We start from the raw sequence: 17,308 nt of genomic DNA, 5'->3' as shown, positions 1-17,308 counted from the left end.
ATATGTACTTTGCATTTTGGCACTTTATGATTTACTAATGTAGCACTGATAATAATATAACATTATATATAATATAGCAGCCTGTCAACATGGATAGTTGTTCCAAATTTGTGCAACTGACAGAATGCTCTCCAAAAACTACAAGGCTAGCTGAAATTGTTGTCTTATTTGACCACTTGCTTTTTAGATCTTATCCAGACCTAACTGGAACATTTGTAGCTATCAGACCTTTGTGACAGCATGACAAAATCATTGTCATGTAGATGTTAAATGATTCCTGTGATTTCACACAGCCTTGGCAAATGCTACGCAACAAGTGATGCCTCACAGTCACAAATAGAAAGGAACCAGAACTGGATTTACCACAGAAGCACGGTGCTATTATGTGGGTGCTCCAACAGGTCAGAGACAAGTGAAGTCAAGAGAGCAAAGGATGGAAAGTGGGTGGTCTTTTTTTTTAAGGGTCTGGAATGCGTTAACTGGACTTTGACAAGCCAGACAGACTGTCAAATGGCCTATTCTAGTTTTCATTTGTCACTTCATCCGTCACCCTTCTTAGCATGGAGATGTCGATGCGCAATCCATAATACATTTGCTTATAGATGTTACACAGATGTAGATTTGCAGTTTTGTGATTTCATTGAAATGTAAATGAGTAAATCCACTGAATCAATATGCTTCGAGTGTTGACTGTTGCAACATTAAATCTCTTGTGTCTGTGCCTCACCCGTGTAGATTTTCTGTACGTTTCCTCCCCGTTAGCGAGTTTTTTCATGTTACCTTGAAAATGTAGTTTAGCTTGATTATTTATTTATAATTTTTTTACGACTGGTCCTGCATTAGAGAGCCGCCTAACATGGAGCAACTCCCAGGTGAAGTTTAGTGGGGGTGTGACAAAATATTGAAATGGTTATATATCGTGATACTTTGTATCCCAAAAGGTTATCGATATGCTCCTGCCAGGAATCAAGATATCGTTTTAAAAAGGTGTCAGTGTTTTAAAAAAAATAAAAATAAAATTAAAATTAAAAAAAAAAAAGGGACCAACAAGTTGCTACCAAAATCTTCCACCATAATAGTGTCTCAGGTAACTCTAAGACGCCATTGACAGTGCTCGGCGCCCAATCCATTTAGACTGGGAACGTTCGTTCATTCGAAATAGGGCTGCAGCTATCGATTATTTTAGTAGCTGATTATTCGATGAATATTAACTATTTTGATGAATCGAGTAATCGGATAAGGGACATAAAAAATTAAAATACCTGTGCTGAGCCTCACACGGTATATATATATATATATATATATATATATATATAAGAGGATCTATGTACAACAAAAGAACAATTGTCTAACTTACATAGCAGAAGTACGCTAGCTTAAATGCTATAAAATGCTAACGCTTTTTTTACAATGCTCTTAACAAATGGTTAAGACACATATTCCCACAAAAAATGGCTAAATATACCTTTAAACTAAATTATGAATGCATTCCAAAAAAATCATTAGCTCAAACAAAAACTTAGCTTATGTTGGTCTTAACAGGGAGTAGATGGATTCAGCCATGTGAAATGAGGTAGATTAGAGGGCCGTGTATCCACCCAAATCAATGAAAATAAATGCAAACACTTTCAAAACAAACCATTACAACGCCACTTTAATTAAACGAATACTCGAAGCAGCAAAACTTAATTTAAATCTTTTTTTCTAATCGAATACTTGAGTTAATCGATTAATCTTTGCGACACTAATTCAACACCAGAGCATTCGCAGTCATTCTGTCCGATTTTTCGGGGCATTTACAGGTCACTTGGTGTTCATCTACAGGTCATTTCTTGTTGAGTTTAAGTCACTACCTAATCAATTGCGTGATTCCCAGGTCACTTCCTGTTCTGTAAGTCAAAAAATAAACAGGAAGTTACCCATAAAATATCCCCAAATCAACAAAAGGTAACTGAAAATCAACAGGTAAATGACCTTAAATTGCCCAAAATTACCTCATTGCCTGGCATAGACTGCCAATGACGGCCATAGACGTTCAATCCGTTTGAAGTGGGAGGGATGGCAGCGAATGAACGAATGTTGGACGTCTACTAGTCATAAACTCATGAACTTTGTATCGCAAATGGTATCGTATCGTGAGGTAACAAGACGTTCCCACTTCTAGAGTTTAGTGCTTTTTGGAAAGAGAGATGGAGTCCCAGCTGATAACGTGATGATTGAAGCAGGGCTGTGGGAGTCTGTGTGAGGCAGACTCAGACTTTGATAGGCCCCGTGAGTTGAAGATAAGTAGACCCGAGCCAGACTGATAGACATCATGCTAACAGCTATACTAGAAGCAGGCTTTGTGTAGATGTCTTATGACCTCTAAACTTTGAGCGCCACAGATTGCATTATAGCACCTCCTCCTTCATTCAAGCAACAGAAAGTAGTGGCGCTCTGAATCTTAGTGTGGGTCAGTACACTGAGACCCCAGACTCTTTCCAACCAGCCCTTCAGGCGAGCTGGAAGGGCAGATCCTGTTAATGGAGCGCTGATTGTGTTATAGCCATAATTATCTCTCTTTATCTCTCAACTCCGGGCCATTAGCAGGATAGATGTCACCCCAGGCCTTCCCCCAGTCAACCAATAAGGTGCTGTCGAGATGATGGAACGTATGAACTGAGAGAGGTCTCAGGAAATACTATTACACCTTACTACTCTTCATAGCACCTATCATCATTCCAAAAGATATTTGTTATGGAGGTGAGTGTGGTAACTCAAGCTGGCTGAGAGAAATGCCAGCCAGAAGCTAAAACCATGTGTAACCTGCTGAGCTACTTTCTATAGCTTGAAATTAAATAACAAGGCATTAACCTGTTCTGGTAGCGTTGTGTCAAAATGGGTTTAATATGTACTCTACATCCCCAGATTGCAAAGCATGACTTGCGTCAGGGTGCTGAAGTGAAAATCTTTCCTATGTTCTCATTAGCACTCAAATGTAAACGAGTGACTGCTGCAGTAAAGTTGGTAATGCTTGACATCTGTGTTTACTGTTTCGCCATTTAAAAGTGCAGGTATTAGCACTAACATGGGAGGAATGAAAATTACATTGCGTCATTGCATCATTGGAAATATTAACATTCACTTCCAGTTTAAAGGATTTGGATATCTATTGTTGTCAGTGGCAACGAATTAGTATTAGTGTATATATAGTATTAAATAAATGAAAAATAAAAAAATACTGTAGAGTGTTGTTCAGATCCCGAACTCGACTGTGTAAGTTAAATCTTATGATTTTTGTCTTTTTAATTAACGTGGCACGGCGGATCAGTGGTTAGCACGTCGGCCTCACAGTTCTAAGAGCCAAGGTTCAACCCTGAGCTCTGGACTTGCAGTGTAGAGTTTGCATGTTCTCCTCCTGCCTGTAACACTTGAGCAGAAAATGTGCTGAACAGACTTTCGAGGTTTTTGTAGGCGGGAATAGCGTGCAGCCAGTTCTTAAACAAGTCATTGGCAAAGTGAAAGGAAGCATCCTGTGGCGGTGGACTATAGCATTTATGCTCCATCTCGTCAGGAGTCGGCAACCCAAAATATTAAAAGAGCCATATTGGACCAAAAAAACAGTATGTCTGAAGCTCTACTGTCTTCTACTTAGGAAATGTATTGGTTCTGGAAGGATCAAAACATGTAACAAATACATCTTACAATTAGATTATTTCACAATAAACTTAAAATGGCAGTTGTGCATTTTATAAAAAAAAAAAAAAAAGAAGAAGAAAAAAAAAGAGTTAATACATCTACGTAAAGCTGTGGGAAAACCTCATGGCCAGAAGGGCGAATGAAGAAGATACACACATACTCTGGTACATGCAGTAGAGGCCCCTCTTAGCCAAATGGATGCCAGGAAGATGCTAGGCAATAGCCAATGGGAGAGCAGCTATAATTATGTTATGTTCAGTCAACTCTCGGAGCTGTGAGTAGTAGTCAGTACTACATTTTTGCCTTTCGTATCCTGGATTTTTTTTTCGTCACACGAGGCAACATTTTCCCATTGAGTCGTATCGTAACATGAAAATTCTGGATGTAGAGACGTTCGTAAGTAGAGGTAACACTGTATAAGGCATAAACATATAATGAAGGCTATACATGCTGTATATATCTAGATTAGCTATATTAGCCTCAGTTGGCTACAAATACATAATAAGCCTTCATAATTAAATGTTTATTTTCCCTGCAGTGCATCGTTTCGAGAATGACGCACCACGTGATTACTCTGTTTATCGATGCCACCTCACGTTTAACGTCATTAAAAAATTGTTGAATTATATGAATGTTTGTCCTCCTACAGAAACCATGTTAAAACAAAAAAATATTTTTCCCTCCCCCATTTTTTCCCATTTTCACACAATTTTGAAAAAGCTCCAGGGAACCACTAGGGCAGCACTAAAGAGCTGACCCCTGATATAGCTGAAAGCCAAAGATTGTAGCATACTGGCACAGACTTCTCCTTTTCTTTAAGTTGTTTTTATGAAGTAAATTCCATATATTAAATCCATTTATGAAACCACTATACACTACACAACTAGGAGCACACAAGCGCAGTAGAGTGGGAGGCGCATGTACGGCACACTGGAACTCCAAAAACTATGGCAATTACATAGACCAACCTATATCAACTGAAGTGGGACAAAATACACAATTCTCTTTTTTTTCCCTCAAGCAAAATCGACATCTGTACGACTAAGTTGCATTTTTGTTGTAATCAGCATAGCCATCGCAATAGCTTAGGAAAATGTGGTTATCACTGATGTCATGATCAATGGTGGACTCACTAAAATACTCACATTTGATTTGCTCAAACAGTTTTAGCCTTTTAGAATGTCTACTCAAAGCAATTTTGTCTACTTCCATGAAATATTGGCTTTTCCTGACCTTTTTCTCTTTCTCTTTTCTGTGATGCACTTGATCAAATCCTGTCGGTCCCTTTAAAAATCATCATAAATCTTTATTAATTGGTATTTTGAATAACATTTTATCATTATTGTTATACAAGAACAAAAGTCACAAGAGTAATAGTATTACTATGAAAAAAGTGAAGCATTGTTAAATAAGTCTTGACATACAATAAAGTCAAGCATGGAACAACACACAAACACGTTTCAACTCTCGCATTTCAATGTTTTCCTTTAAATGACAAGTGCTTTATTAATTTACGTTACACGTATTATAAAAGAAGCAGGAATTCTGGTCATCATTCACGTGCCAATTGGCGATCATCTCCAAATATCCTGACTCTTTAATAACCCCGGATAAAAATAATTGTTGGATGATTGGACGCTGTTGCTATTCAAATTGCTCTGCTTTCTTCACTGTAACTTTCATTGGCTAATCCGTTTGTGTATTTTTAATGCAAATTTTCTGGAAAAAAAAAAAAAGCTAAACATAGGAAACAGTTAATCCTTGTTGAAACTAGGTCTACTGAGATGCCCCAAATACTCATGGCTTATGTGGACTTGTTCCATTACCACAGTTGGATGTTATTTTTCACAATAGTTTTACGAGCTTTAATGTCCCGCAGCTACTGTAGGAATGTCCTGCTGTCAAAGGGTGCTCAATGGTTACCAGTGCTTTCCTTACACCATATACATCAGCATACATACTGCATTTTACCTTCTATTTTCAACTGTTTTTTTTCCTCTTCATCTTGTCTGCAGACGAGCTCACCTGCGGCTGTGTCTGGAGCGCTTGAAGGCCCTCATCCCACTTGGACCGGACTGTAGCCGCCATACCACACTGGGCCTACTCAACAAAGCCAAAGCACATATTAAGGTTAGTCCAGCCAGTTTGTCTCCACTTGTTCTAAAGCAGATTGATTTTCATACATTTATAGTGACCCTCCAGACTAAATGGTCCCATCCACTTTAGTACTGTGAAATTGCGATCACCTGAAACATACTAGCAACCATGAGTCCCAATTTATTATGTTAACACTACAAACTGTGAGCAGTTGCTAGTGAAATACGGGTTTATTTGCCTTGTTGCACATCTTTTTATACCTAAATCATCAAAGGATTATGTCATGAAGTTTTTTTAGTTGTCATAACCAGCTAAAGTTGAAGAATTTTAAATACCAAATATGGAAAATCACACACATTGCTTGATTGCATTGAAACTATTCATTTCAATGAAATGAAACTTAAAGCAGTAATGTGAAGTAATTATATAACATGCCAAATAGGGTCACAATTCAAGTAATTAAACATTGTCCAACAAATAAAGCATGAAAAAAATAATTTATATGTTGTATATTTGACAAAATAATCGCGTTTCCGAAGTTCGAGCCTGAAAGGGGACGAACCCGGAAGTGATACGTCACACCGGGAACAGCGATGGCAGCTCCATACATACGGCCGCCATACAAAGCCCTTCAAACAATGATTCAAAAAGCGATATAAGCGATAGATCGAGCGCAAGGGAGGAGATCCAACTTTTTGAAGAGTTGGAGGAAGAAGAGGAGTTTGGAATTTTATGTTGGACCTAACATGTATTAGCCAGACGCTAATCAGGATGCAAACAATGTGCCTAGACCACCTGACATGGAATGGATACAGGACCCATCGAGATTACAAGATTGGTAACATATAGGCTGTTATTAGTTTCATGATTTGAAGATGCAGGCATTTGCACATAATTTTATGTTTTTGTCTATCTGATGACATTGTTAAAAAAATAATAATCAGACTTCATGTTCATTTTGGCAGATCCGGCAACTCTCGTGCATATAAAATAATAATATAAAAACGTTGGGGGGAAAGAAGGAGATGAGTCGTTGATGGCTTTCTCCACTTTATTGTGGCAACAATAAGAAAACTAAATAATAGCGGACTGCCGCCACATTCGACCGCGAAGTTTTGCTTCTCGCTGATCTCCTCCTCGCCTCCTACTAGTCCAGTGTCTCTTAAACGGATCGTGCATAGTGTCGTGTTATGAGCTTTTTGTTTACAAATGTATCGAACACACGACATGCTGACAACTTTGTTTCTTTATTAACACATGGACCTAACAGTACCACACAGCTCGGGGCTCTCGGGAGGAAGTGGCGTCTAATGGCGTGAGGAAATGTAGTTTTTTCACACAAGCGAACAGATTACAAAGCACCACTTCAGTGTTGTCCCGAGACTACATTTCCCATGATTCACTGCGTGACCTGCGTGCTCGCTGATTCGCTGCCAAACGTTAAAAGCAACACACTAGTTGCTGTCACCTGTCAGCGGCTCTCGTACAGTAAAACACAAACTAGAAGGCTATCAAGCGATCACCGTGAAAGAAACGCCGAACCGTACAAATGCAATGCAATGCTCGAGGCATGAAGGTGGAAATACATAATACAAATACAAATAAATGTGCACAAACTCACCGGCGGTGTGTGTCTCTTACGGCAACGTGAATGTGAATTACCGCGACGCCGACCTGTTTATATGCACATCCACACCCCTTTCCCGATTGACAGTGGATTAACCCTTTCAGACAAGATCGTAGATGACGCACAATTTAAACACGCTTAACCTAGCGAACGCAGCAACAACTATGAACGGGGATTGCCACGAGTTAACTTTCGGCTAACGTCGCTAGCTTATACTGTTCGTTCCAGAACAGTTGGCAGCTCTGCTTTGACAAAGTCATCAGTCATCTATCCAAAAATCACACTTACTTTTTGGCAAATTCTTGATCATAAGCAGACCGGTTAATGAAGCAGGCATCTTCGAATTGTTTGCAGCAGAGAACACTACTCGATAACGGCGTGAAATTCATTCGCTTCGTGCGAATGAAAGATGTCCATTTACGTGCTCTGCTGTCCTTTGCCCACTCATACAACTTTTTGTTTGAGTGAGAACAAAACATCACCACACACTGCCGTGGCATCTTACCGAGAAGCAATGCAGCAAACAATACTGTTCTATCGCGGACTTACCTCGCACATCCAGGTGTGACGTAATTTCCGAAGATTGCCGAAGAAAAGCATTTTTGTTGTCAAGGGCGTTGCTATGGGTTAAACAAAGAATCGGGAAGGGTTGCGTTAAAAAAAAAAAAAAAAAAAAACGAAAATATGCTTATAACTGTTTAGCCATTAATATTATTCAAAAACATGGTTGGCCAACCTTACTTCACATTACTGCTTTAATCTTTTACATCTGGGAGAGGTCTGTTCATGTCTCTGGCCCTACCTCTCGTCCTCTCAGCTAGGGGTAGGAACCTCTTCGTACCTCACAATCAGTGTTTTTAATCTTACTTTTAAAAAAGTAATTAATTACAGTTACAAATTTCATCTCCCAAAAAGTAATTGTTAGTAACTCAGTTACCTGAATGTAAGAGTAATTAGTTACTTGGCAAAGTAATCCATTTGAACTGGGAGGGTGGCAGCAAATGAACCCCTCCCACTTTAAACAGGCCCCTCCCACTTCTGTGGCCGTCAGTGGCAACCAATGCCAGGCAGCGTGGTCTTTTTGGGCCATCTCAGGTCATTACTAGAGCTGTCCTGACTAGTTGACATAGTCGACGTCATCTATGACATATATCCGTCGACAAGCACAACATCCAGTCGACGGTTAATAAAGGGTTTAAAAAAATATATGCGTGGAAAGTTGAGAATGGCGGACGCTCGGGATTCAAGTGTGGAAACCGGCACAAAGCCAAAAAAAGGGCACCGCAGTGACCAAAGCATGGACTTATTTCAACGAAACAAAAGCTTGTACACTGGATATCCAGCTTGCTTACCACGGCAGCATGTCGGCCGTGAATAAACACCTGAAGCTCTGTCACCCAGGTATAATTTTGGAAGACGATAGCCTGAGACAACAAGCTGGCGGATCGTAAGTCCATACAACGACATTTTTTATTGAAGTTGCCTTTATGTGGGTCGTACGAGAGAGTATTAGGGGCTAATCTAGGGCTAGTGTAGCTGAATAAGGAGCTACGTACTTTATGTAGCGCTTTGCCGCCTCTGTTAAAATCAACAATATTGAGGACATCTTGTGTTTCAGAATCGGTTTTACAAATTAGGAAATTATTATTATTTTGTTTCATCTACATCAAATTATAATCAATAGAAGAATTCATACTAATGCTTCACCGTAGCTCCCAGAGAAGGTACAAGGATGTAAAGTGCATAGCATTAAGTTTTGTTCATTATTGTTGTATGGGAGGTGGTGGGGTAGTTCTAGATTCAAATCACCCCAACAGGCTTGCTGTAGAAAACTGCCAAAGTGTATGATTTTTTTTATTCATTCTTTGGATAGGGCAAAATTCTTTGGGTTTTTTTTCTCTCTCCCAGAAGCATTATTTTTGGGGGAAAAGTAAAAATTGTTATATTCAGCCATTCCTTTTGCTTATTATTAGTGCTCAATTGTCAGGTCATTTATAACATTAAGTTAAATGTTTGTATAAATGTTATCTAAACATAATAGTTTTTGTTTTAAAATAAGTTTTCTGTATGGAATCGAAAAAAGTATCCTACTGTGCTGCTTCTGTTTACACTGGATAGTTTTAGGTTGCAGCACTACTTGATGCAGTTTAATGTCAGTTCAAAAATAAAGTGAGTGGGGGAAATGCTCTTATAATTGTTGTGTGATTGTTCACTTAATATTTAAAAATACATTGTGGCATATTGATATCGTGATATAAAACGGCCTATGTCGTGATAGCTGAGTTTTCCCGCAACCCACAGCACTAGTTCAGGCTACCGTTTTCAAGTAAAGGCCCAAAAAGTGTTGTGCATGCTTAAAAGAACAATAACAACACACGTCATAACAATGCGCTGTGTGAAGTGACCCGCATGACCAGATGTATAAATATACGTCACAAGACAGCAGCTGATACATGCTAAACAAACACGGCAAGCAACACAAATTGATGTCATCAACGGTCATCTGAATTTGATTTTGAGGTTATCAGCAGTTCAGGCATCAGCCATATTCTGAAAAAATGTGGCCCAGATCAGATTTGAAAATATTTGCTTCCATGCAACTCTGAGTGTCAAGAAAGTATTTTACTCAAGTCGGGTAAAGCCTAGAAAGTCAGAATTGGATCGCTTCTGCCAATGGTGTCAATAAATTTTATGTCTCCTGCCTCCAGAAACTTGAAGAAACAGACAGGAAGAGCCAGTACCAGCTGGAGTCTCTGGAGCGTGAGCAGAGGCATCTCCAACGGCAACTGGAGCTGCTGCGAGGAGGCGGAGGTGTAACCTTGGAGGGCGAGAGGATACGCATGGACAGCGTGGGTTCCACCCTTGGCTCCGAGCGCTCCGACTCTGACCAAGGTCAGTTGTGGGGGAGGTCGGGATTGGTTGTCACATGGGTTGATTGTCACGCTTGCTATAAGTCGGCCACTAGAGCGCAGTGTCGTTTAATATAAGTAATGAAATGATCAGAATTGCGGCAATAAAAAGTTGTCTTTACTATAGCGTGTCACAACACTTTGGAATAAGAGGCAAGGGTTTTTTGAACGAACAATTTTACAAGCAATTTATACAATTGGTTTATAGTAGGGCTGTCAAAATCATCGCGTTAACGCGCAGTAATTAATTTTTTAAATTAATCACGTTAAAATATTTGACGCAACTAACACACATGTCCCACTCAGACAGTATTCTGCCTTTTGGTAAGTTTTACAGCAAGGTTTTTACTGCTGTCTAACAGCGAACTCTTGTGGTCGCTTTGCGACATGGTTTATTGCTTTCTTGCCAGTTCAATATGGCTGCACGACGGCTCGGGCTGACGCCTCCATTGTAATGTTGTGCTTATATGATCCTTGGACAGGATTTGTCCGTAAGTATGGTTGTTGTAAAGAATGTACATATTATGTTAGTAAGCGAAATGTTATATTTTTTGTATGAGACGCTTTTTGTTTATGTTTAGAGAATACCTGTATAGCGTGCTAAGCTAACGTTGTTGCTAAGGCAATGCTTGTGTACTTTTTTTTGTAGTTTCACTACGGTCTAAAGAGGACAGTGGTTTGAGGCCATTTTATTAATAAATCAGATGAAAAAGGAAGAAGTCTGATTATTAAGGCGTCGTTCACTAGCTGTCTAGCTTTGGAAAAAGTAGACGCTTCGGAGTGAGGACAGCATAGACAGATTTAAATGACAGTAGAGTGAAATGCCCACTACAGTCCTTATGTACCGTATGTTGAATGTATATATCCATCTTGTATCTTATCTTTCCATTCCAACAAATTATTTTACAGAATATATAATTTACAGAAAAATATGGCATATTTTATAGATGGTTTGAATTGCGATTAATTTCGATTAATTAATTTTTAAGCTGTAATTAACTCGATTAAAAATTTTAATCGTTTGACAGTTGATAGTTTATAGTTATCAAAGTGTTACCATAAAAAATATGACAACAAAGCTTTTCATTCATATTCCCAGTTGCTTGCTAGCTGTCAGTTCAACTTTTTGCCCAAAACACGAATTAGGGGTTATTGTCACAATTTGGATGGGGATTGTCACACTAACAACAGCTCAAAGAATGTTCACTGTTCTCTTACAATCAAATTGTTTTCCATCAGTAGGGCTGCAACTAACATTTATTTTTATAATCGATTAATCAGACAATTAATTAAATGATTAATTAGATAAATGTCATTTTTTTCAATTCCCTTCGCAAGTGAACTTGAAGTTGTTTTTGGCATGTTGTAAATAACAACGATGACAAAATGGATGACTATTTCCATCAAAAAAATATTTTAGCACAGCTTCCTGACTTAACTGTAGTCTACAACTGTACTGTTTTAAGTAAATACAACCTATTAAAGTTTTTAATAAAGGTTTTGAGTATTTCTCGGTACACAAATCAGACCTGTTCAATTCCTGTTCAATCAAATTGTTAAAAATGTATTGTCTTTTTTTTTCTTGTGGGCAATGCGTTGATATAAATTGTGTCAATGACTTATTTCTTTATACAAACTAAAGAGCAAAATTATAAGGAGGAGGAAGACTATAATTAATCTTTTTTTTTTTATCAAACAGCTGTTCATAAATACAATCCAAATCCAGTTTCAATGTTGTATGACAATTTAGTTTTGTGTTGAAAGGAGACTGAAAGCTGTTATTTGAAGTGGTTATTTGTGTGACTTCTTTATACAAAAGAAATAACACAACTTTAATATCTAACAATAACTCAAGTGCTCATATGCTTCTCCAAAACACAATACAAACAGACACTTAAGACACCAATTACCATAATCGCTAACTAGCTTAGCATTCTGTGGTAGGTAGTAACATTTCATTAACAAAGAATACAAACAATACAATTGGCTTCATATACTCTCCTCTGACAGAGGCACACTGGATCTGACAACACAAAAGACAAAGATTAACTTATCTGGGTTTTGCACTGATTTATGACTTTTTAGCTGGTATATTTTGCCCTGCACTTTAGCACTGACATGACTTTATGCTACTGTTGAATCTTTATTGTACATATATCCAATACTGTGTCAATTTTTACACTTGGTACTTAAGGGTATTTATTATATGGGTTTTGCACTTTACCAACTCAGCTGTGTGAGCTGTATGGACGCTCCAAAGTTTCGTTGTGCTTTTTTTAACAATGACAATTAATATTCTGAATCTGAATATAACTCCCAGCACTTAGTAATATTATTAACTCAGCAACCCAACAGCAGCGATCTCTCTCTCTCTCTTTCTCTCTCTCTCTCTCAAATCACTGGCGCGCACGCTCAGCCTCACGTTACTCACAAACAAGGACCCAAAAGGGGCAAAAAACAATTATCAAATTTGCTGGCAACTAATGTATTAATCGATTTAATCGATTAGTTGTTGCAGCCTTATCCATAAGCTTTGTTATGTATTACATATAAAAAGGATTTTTAAAAACTTGGTTTCAAATAGCGAATAGCTATCGGTTATGTATTACATATAAAAAGGATTTTAAAAAACTTGGTTTCAGATAGCGAATAGCTATCGGACATGCTGATCTTCAGTTCTGGACTCGTTTTAAGTTTGTGTTAAACATCTGCGAATGAGTTCTTGAGTGTTCTTGTATTTTACTTCACCTTCCTATAATATTTTTTTTCTGCCACAGAGGAGATTGAGGTGGACGTGGAGAGCACCGAGTTCTCCCACGGAGAGCTGGACAGTCTGAGTACAGCCAGCACCAGTGACCTGGATGACCACAGCAGCCTGCAGAGCATGGCCAGCGATGAGGGATACTCCTCCTGCAGTGTCAAACTTGCCTTCTCCTCCTAGAAGCCACACACAACCGCCACCGCCGCAAACACCTCCTGCTCCCTGCCCTCCCATCTGGTGTAACCGTGCACCCATCCAGCTGTGCCCAAAGGCCTCTGTTTACCATCACCATGAAACTGAAGACCAAGTTAAAGCGGAACCCAGAATCTAGAACAAGGGCTTTGAAACTTCTTGAAGACATGTTTTTAATGATCAATTCACAATCTGACAACAGGTTGAACTTATTTCATGAACAATTTGAAATACAAATTCCCCTAACTCACCGAATACATACAGACAGCTTACAAAACGTAACGTACCTGTGTAGTTGAATACATTTGTTATCAGTTTCCCACAAATGTAATTGATTTTATTTTTACTATTTCATTTTTCATCCCAGTGACACGACTTAATTAATTCAAGCATATTATCTTACGCCCGAGGTAATCCTCGTCCTCTGATTGGTTGTTTGGAATTGAATTACTTACTGTCTACATTTTACAATGTTATCATCGTCCGTGCAATATGGAACAATTTACTGTCGCAGTGTGAAAAAGCTTTTAGAATACTGGGACGACGCTGCTTGAATTTGCAGCTAGCAGTGCAGTAGCATCTATTTAGCAAGCTAGCTTTAGCAAGCTTTTTATTTTCAGGTGTCACATAAAACAAATAATTAATGTCTTAGTTTCAAAGCCCCTGTTCTAGGACACCTACAACCTGGTTTTAAGAGTTGTTAAACTCACACATACCACCTCAAATATGACCCAAAATGCACTTAAAGTCTATTCAATGTTGAAGCGGCTCCTTTCTGGAAAGCACACGGCGCGGCGACATCACCCGAAGACGCCATCTCCTCTTGGACACTTGACTCGGTGCTATCGTGCGACTCCTCCATCAGCTTCTAAAGCAAATGCGTCCGCTTCCACACGCTAGCACGGACCAAAACGACACAAAAGTCCAGTCCCCTTCGCCGAGCGCCGAGCTATCCTGCACTTAAATACTTTCCAGCCGACGCGGCACAAACAACAGCAACAAGAAACATTGGGAATAGACGTCCACCTTCTCTCCAGCAGTAACAAGCAATAACTCTTCATCTCTCCTCCCTTTGTGACCGTCCAAAAAGAAGCATAGTCATGTTTTATTTTTTTCTTTGTACATACAAATAGCTTAATAAATTAATGTTAACGATGACGAAAGGTAGAGCTCACGGATAGAACTTTTGCCTCTGTTGCTGACTTGTGTTTATAGTGCATTTGAAAGTACATATATGGAAGCGCGGTGTGCGTGGCTTGGAAACTTAATTACTTTTTGCTGGTTGACATCCTTCAAGTTACTTATTTTGTTGTCGTCTGGTGCTGTGCAAGGTGACGGGATGGAGGCTGCAGTTTTAATTTATTACATGTGATAATCTCTTGGAGTGTGCGTGTGTGTGTGAATGTGCGCGTTTGCGTGTATGGCATTCCACTGGTGGTCAGGTGATCCCTAGTTTCGGGGAAAAGAAACGGGTTGTCAAAGTTAGCCATCCCATCCCCGCTGGCATTAAGAATTGCACTTCGCCCACTGTTTTTGTTTTCTTTTCCGCCCTCATAACATCTTTTGAATATTTATTTCACCATCTCTCAGAACAGACGTCACGAGGGAAAGTAACTTATTTTCGTCCTGTCTTACTTTGACTTCGCTTATTCCTCATTATTTTTACAAAATATGTATTTTGTTTTATTGGTCTTTCGGGGATAACAATGTAGCCATTTTCTTTTGCTTTTGATGTTTATTCGACGGACACTTGAAATGTAAACGGCCCCAAAGCTGCTCCTAGTTGCTGAGCCTGTTTCGACTCTGGAGGTTGACCCCCTTACCCCACCACTACCAGCCCCACGCTATGTACTAAGTGCGGCCTGCCGACCAGTGGTGTATATTTTGTGTGTGAGGGTGGCGGGTCATCGCCACGGGCATATGCTGAGCCAGCTACTACCCAAAGTGGGGTCGATCAAAAACGCCACTGTCCTCTTCTTAGAGGATTGTACTATTAACTAGATTTTTATCTTTTTAGTTGATAACACGTGTCTTACATTTACAACACCTCCATAAGGGGATTCAACAGAGAAACGAGAAGAGTTGGACTTGTTGGCCCTGATTCAGAAAGTGACCACTGGTGCTCCAGCTTACAAACAGAAATGCCAAAACCACGTCAGAACACCTCTGTGTCCTCTCTCTCTCTTCCTTTCTGTTTTGTCTGAGGGACAGTTTACATTGATTCTGCCCCCTTGAGACTTTTGAGCCATTTTCGTTTCCATTTGCTTCTCACGTTGCTTCGACAAACCTGTGCTGTGTCACGCCTGCGTAAAAGCTGACGGCGAAAGCTACAAGGTGTCGGAAAGGCTTTACTGATGTCACAAAAAATTGAATTTCTAACTTTTAAGTTTGTCGTTCAATGCACTGAAAGAGGCCCACTTGACTAGCAACTTCTTGGCTGTGTGATAGTTTCCTTCTTAGACTCAAGGTCATCAGGGAACCCAACACAAATACATGAAAGGCATTAAGATGGCCTTGATGAAAGCACTCCCTGAGCGTGTGTTACACTCCGGAGGTTGACAAGACAAGACAAAACTTATATTTCTGGGTCAAAATAACATACAGTGGGGCAAATAAGTATTTAGTCAACCACTAATTGTGCAAGTTCTCCCACTTGAAAATATTAGAGAGGCCTGTAATTGTCAACATGGGTAAACCTCAACCATGAGAGACAATGTGTGTGTGTGTGTGGGGGGGGGGGGGGGGGACAGAAACTCGTATTGTTTGATTTTTAAAGAATGTATTTGCAAATCATGGTGGAAAATAAGTATTTGGTCAATACCAAAAATTCATCTCAATACTTTGTTATGTACCCTTTGTTGGCAATAACGGAGGCCAAACGTTTTCTGTAACTCTTCACAAGCTTTTCACACGCTGTTGCTGGTATTTTGGCCCATTCCTCCATGCAGATCTCCTCTAGAGCAGTGATGTTTTGGGGCTGTCTTTGGGCAACACGGACTTATCATTTTGACGCCACAGGGTGAGATCTTGCATGGAGCCCCAGATCGAAGGAGATTATCAGTGGTCTTGTATGTTTTCTAATAATTGCTCCCACAGTTGATTTCTTTACACCAAGCGTTTTACCTATTGCAGATTCAGTCTTCCCAGCCTGGTGCAGGTCTACAATTTTGTCTCTGGTGTCCTTCGACAGCTGTTTGGTCTTGGCCATAGTGGAGTTTGGAGTGTGACTGACTGACGTTGTGGACAGGTGTCTTTTATACCGATAATGAGTTAAAACAGGTGCCATTAATAAAGGTAACGAGTGTGTCCCTCGTTAGAAGAAGTTAGACCTCTTTGACCGCCAGAAATCTTGCTTGTTTGTCGGTGACCAAATACTTATTTTCCACTCTAATTTGGAAATAAATTCTTTAAAAATCAAACAATGTGATTTTCTGTTTTTTTCCCCCACTTTCTGTCTTTCATGGTTGAGGTTTACCCATGTTGACAACTATACAGGCCTCTCTAATCTTTTCAAGGGAGAACTTGCACAATTGGTGGTTGACTAAATACTTTTTTGCCCCACTGTATTTTGTGACATCAGTCATGGAACTTTTCTGATCAACCTCGTACATATTTTACCTCTTTGCTGAGGGTTTGGTTCCAATCAAGCAATCTTGAGTGTGTGGCTAACTTTGCAGGCGGGCTCTACTCTGCTTTTCATTGTCCAGCCAGCCCCAAAGAAAGTGTTGTTAGTTTATTTTTCGGGATTCCACACTCCATTCCGATGTCGGTAAGGAAAACGGGTCCATGAGTTGAAGTTAAAGACAACAGAACTAGTCCCTTGTGGGGAATCGTCCTGTTGTTCTAAACCTGCGATCATCCTTTGTTAAACATACACTCCGATCAATGTGTTTTGTTGCAAAGTTGGAAATGCAATACTTACAATAAAAACAAGATTTTCAAACCTGAACCACTGACCCGGCCTCTCCATAGCATATATGCATGTCTTTAACGACTATTAAGTCTTTTAATGCCGTGAATGAATGAATTGCCGCCATGGATACC

General features: G+C 39.5%; 1 protein-coding gene across 2 annotated transcripts in view; it reads left to right on the top strand.

Annotated features, from left to right (window-relative positions):
• mxi1 (max interactor 1, dimerization protein) overlaps window positions 1-15,965 on the top strand; it is a 67,723-nt gene extending 51,758 nt beyond the window's left edge. Inside the window, exons 4-6 of one of the 2 annotated variants that reach the window (XM_057843099.1) lie at window positions 5,694-5,808; window positions 10,111-10,294; window positions 13,089-15,965. In XM_057843099.1, coding sequence (XP_057699082.1) covers window positions 5,694-5,808; window positions 10,111-10,294; window positions 13,089-13,252 — 463 coding nt within the window. In that variant the 3' untranslated portion in view covers window positions 13,253-15,965. The remainder of the gene's footprint in view (window positions 1-5,693; window positions 5,809-10,110; window positions 10,295-13,088) is intronic. The other variant, XM_057843101.1, reaches the window with a different exon arrangement.
• The last annotated feature ends 1,343 nt before the right edge of the window (window positions 15,966-17,308 follow it).

Source organism: Corythoichthys intestinalis, chromosome 8 (genome assembly GCF_030265065.1).
Source record: "Corythoichthys intestinalis isolate RoL2023-P3 chromosome 8, ASM3026506v1, whole genome shotgun sequence".
NCBI classification, from domain to species: Eukaryota; Metazoa; Chordata; class Actinopteri; order Syngnathiformes; family Syngnathidae; genus Corythoichthys; species Corythoichthys intestinalis.
The sequence above is the reverse complement of the archived record's forward strand: the minus strand, read 5'-3'. Positions and strand labels throughout refer to the sequence as shown.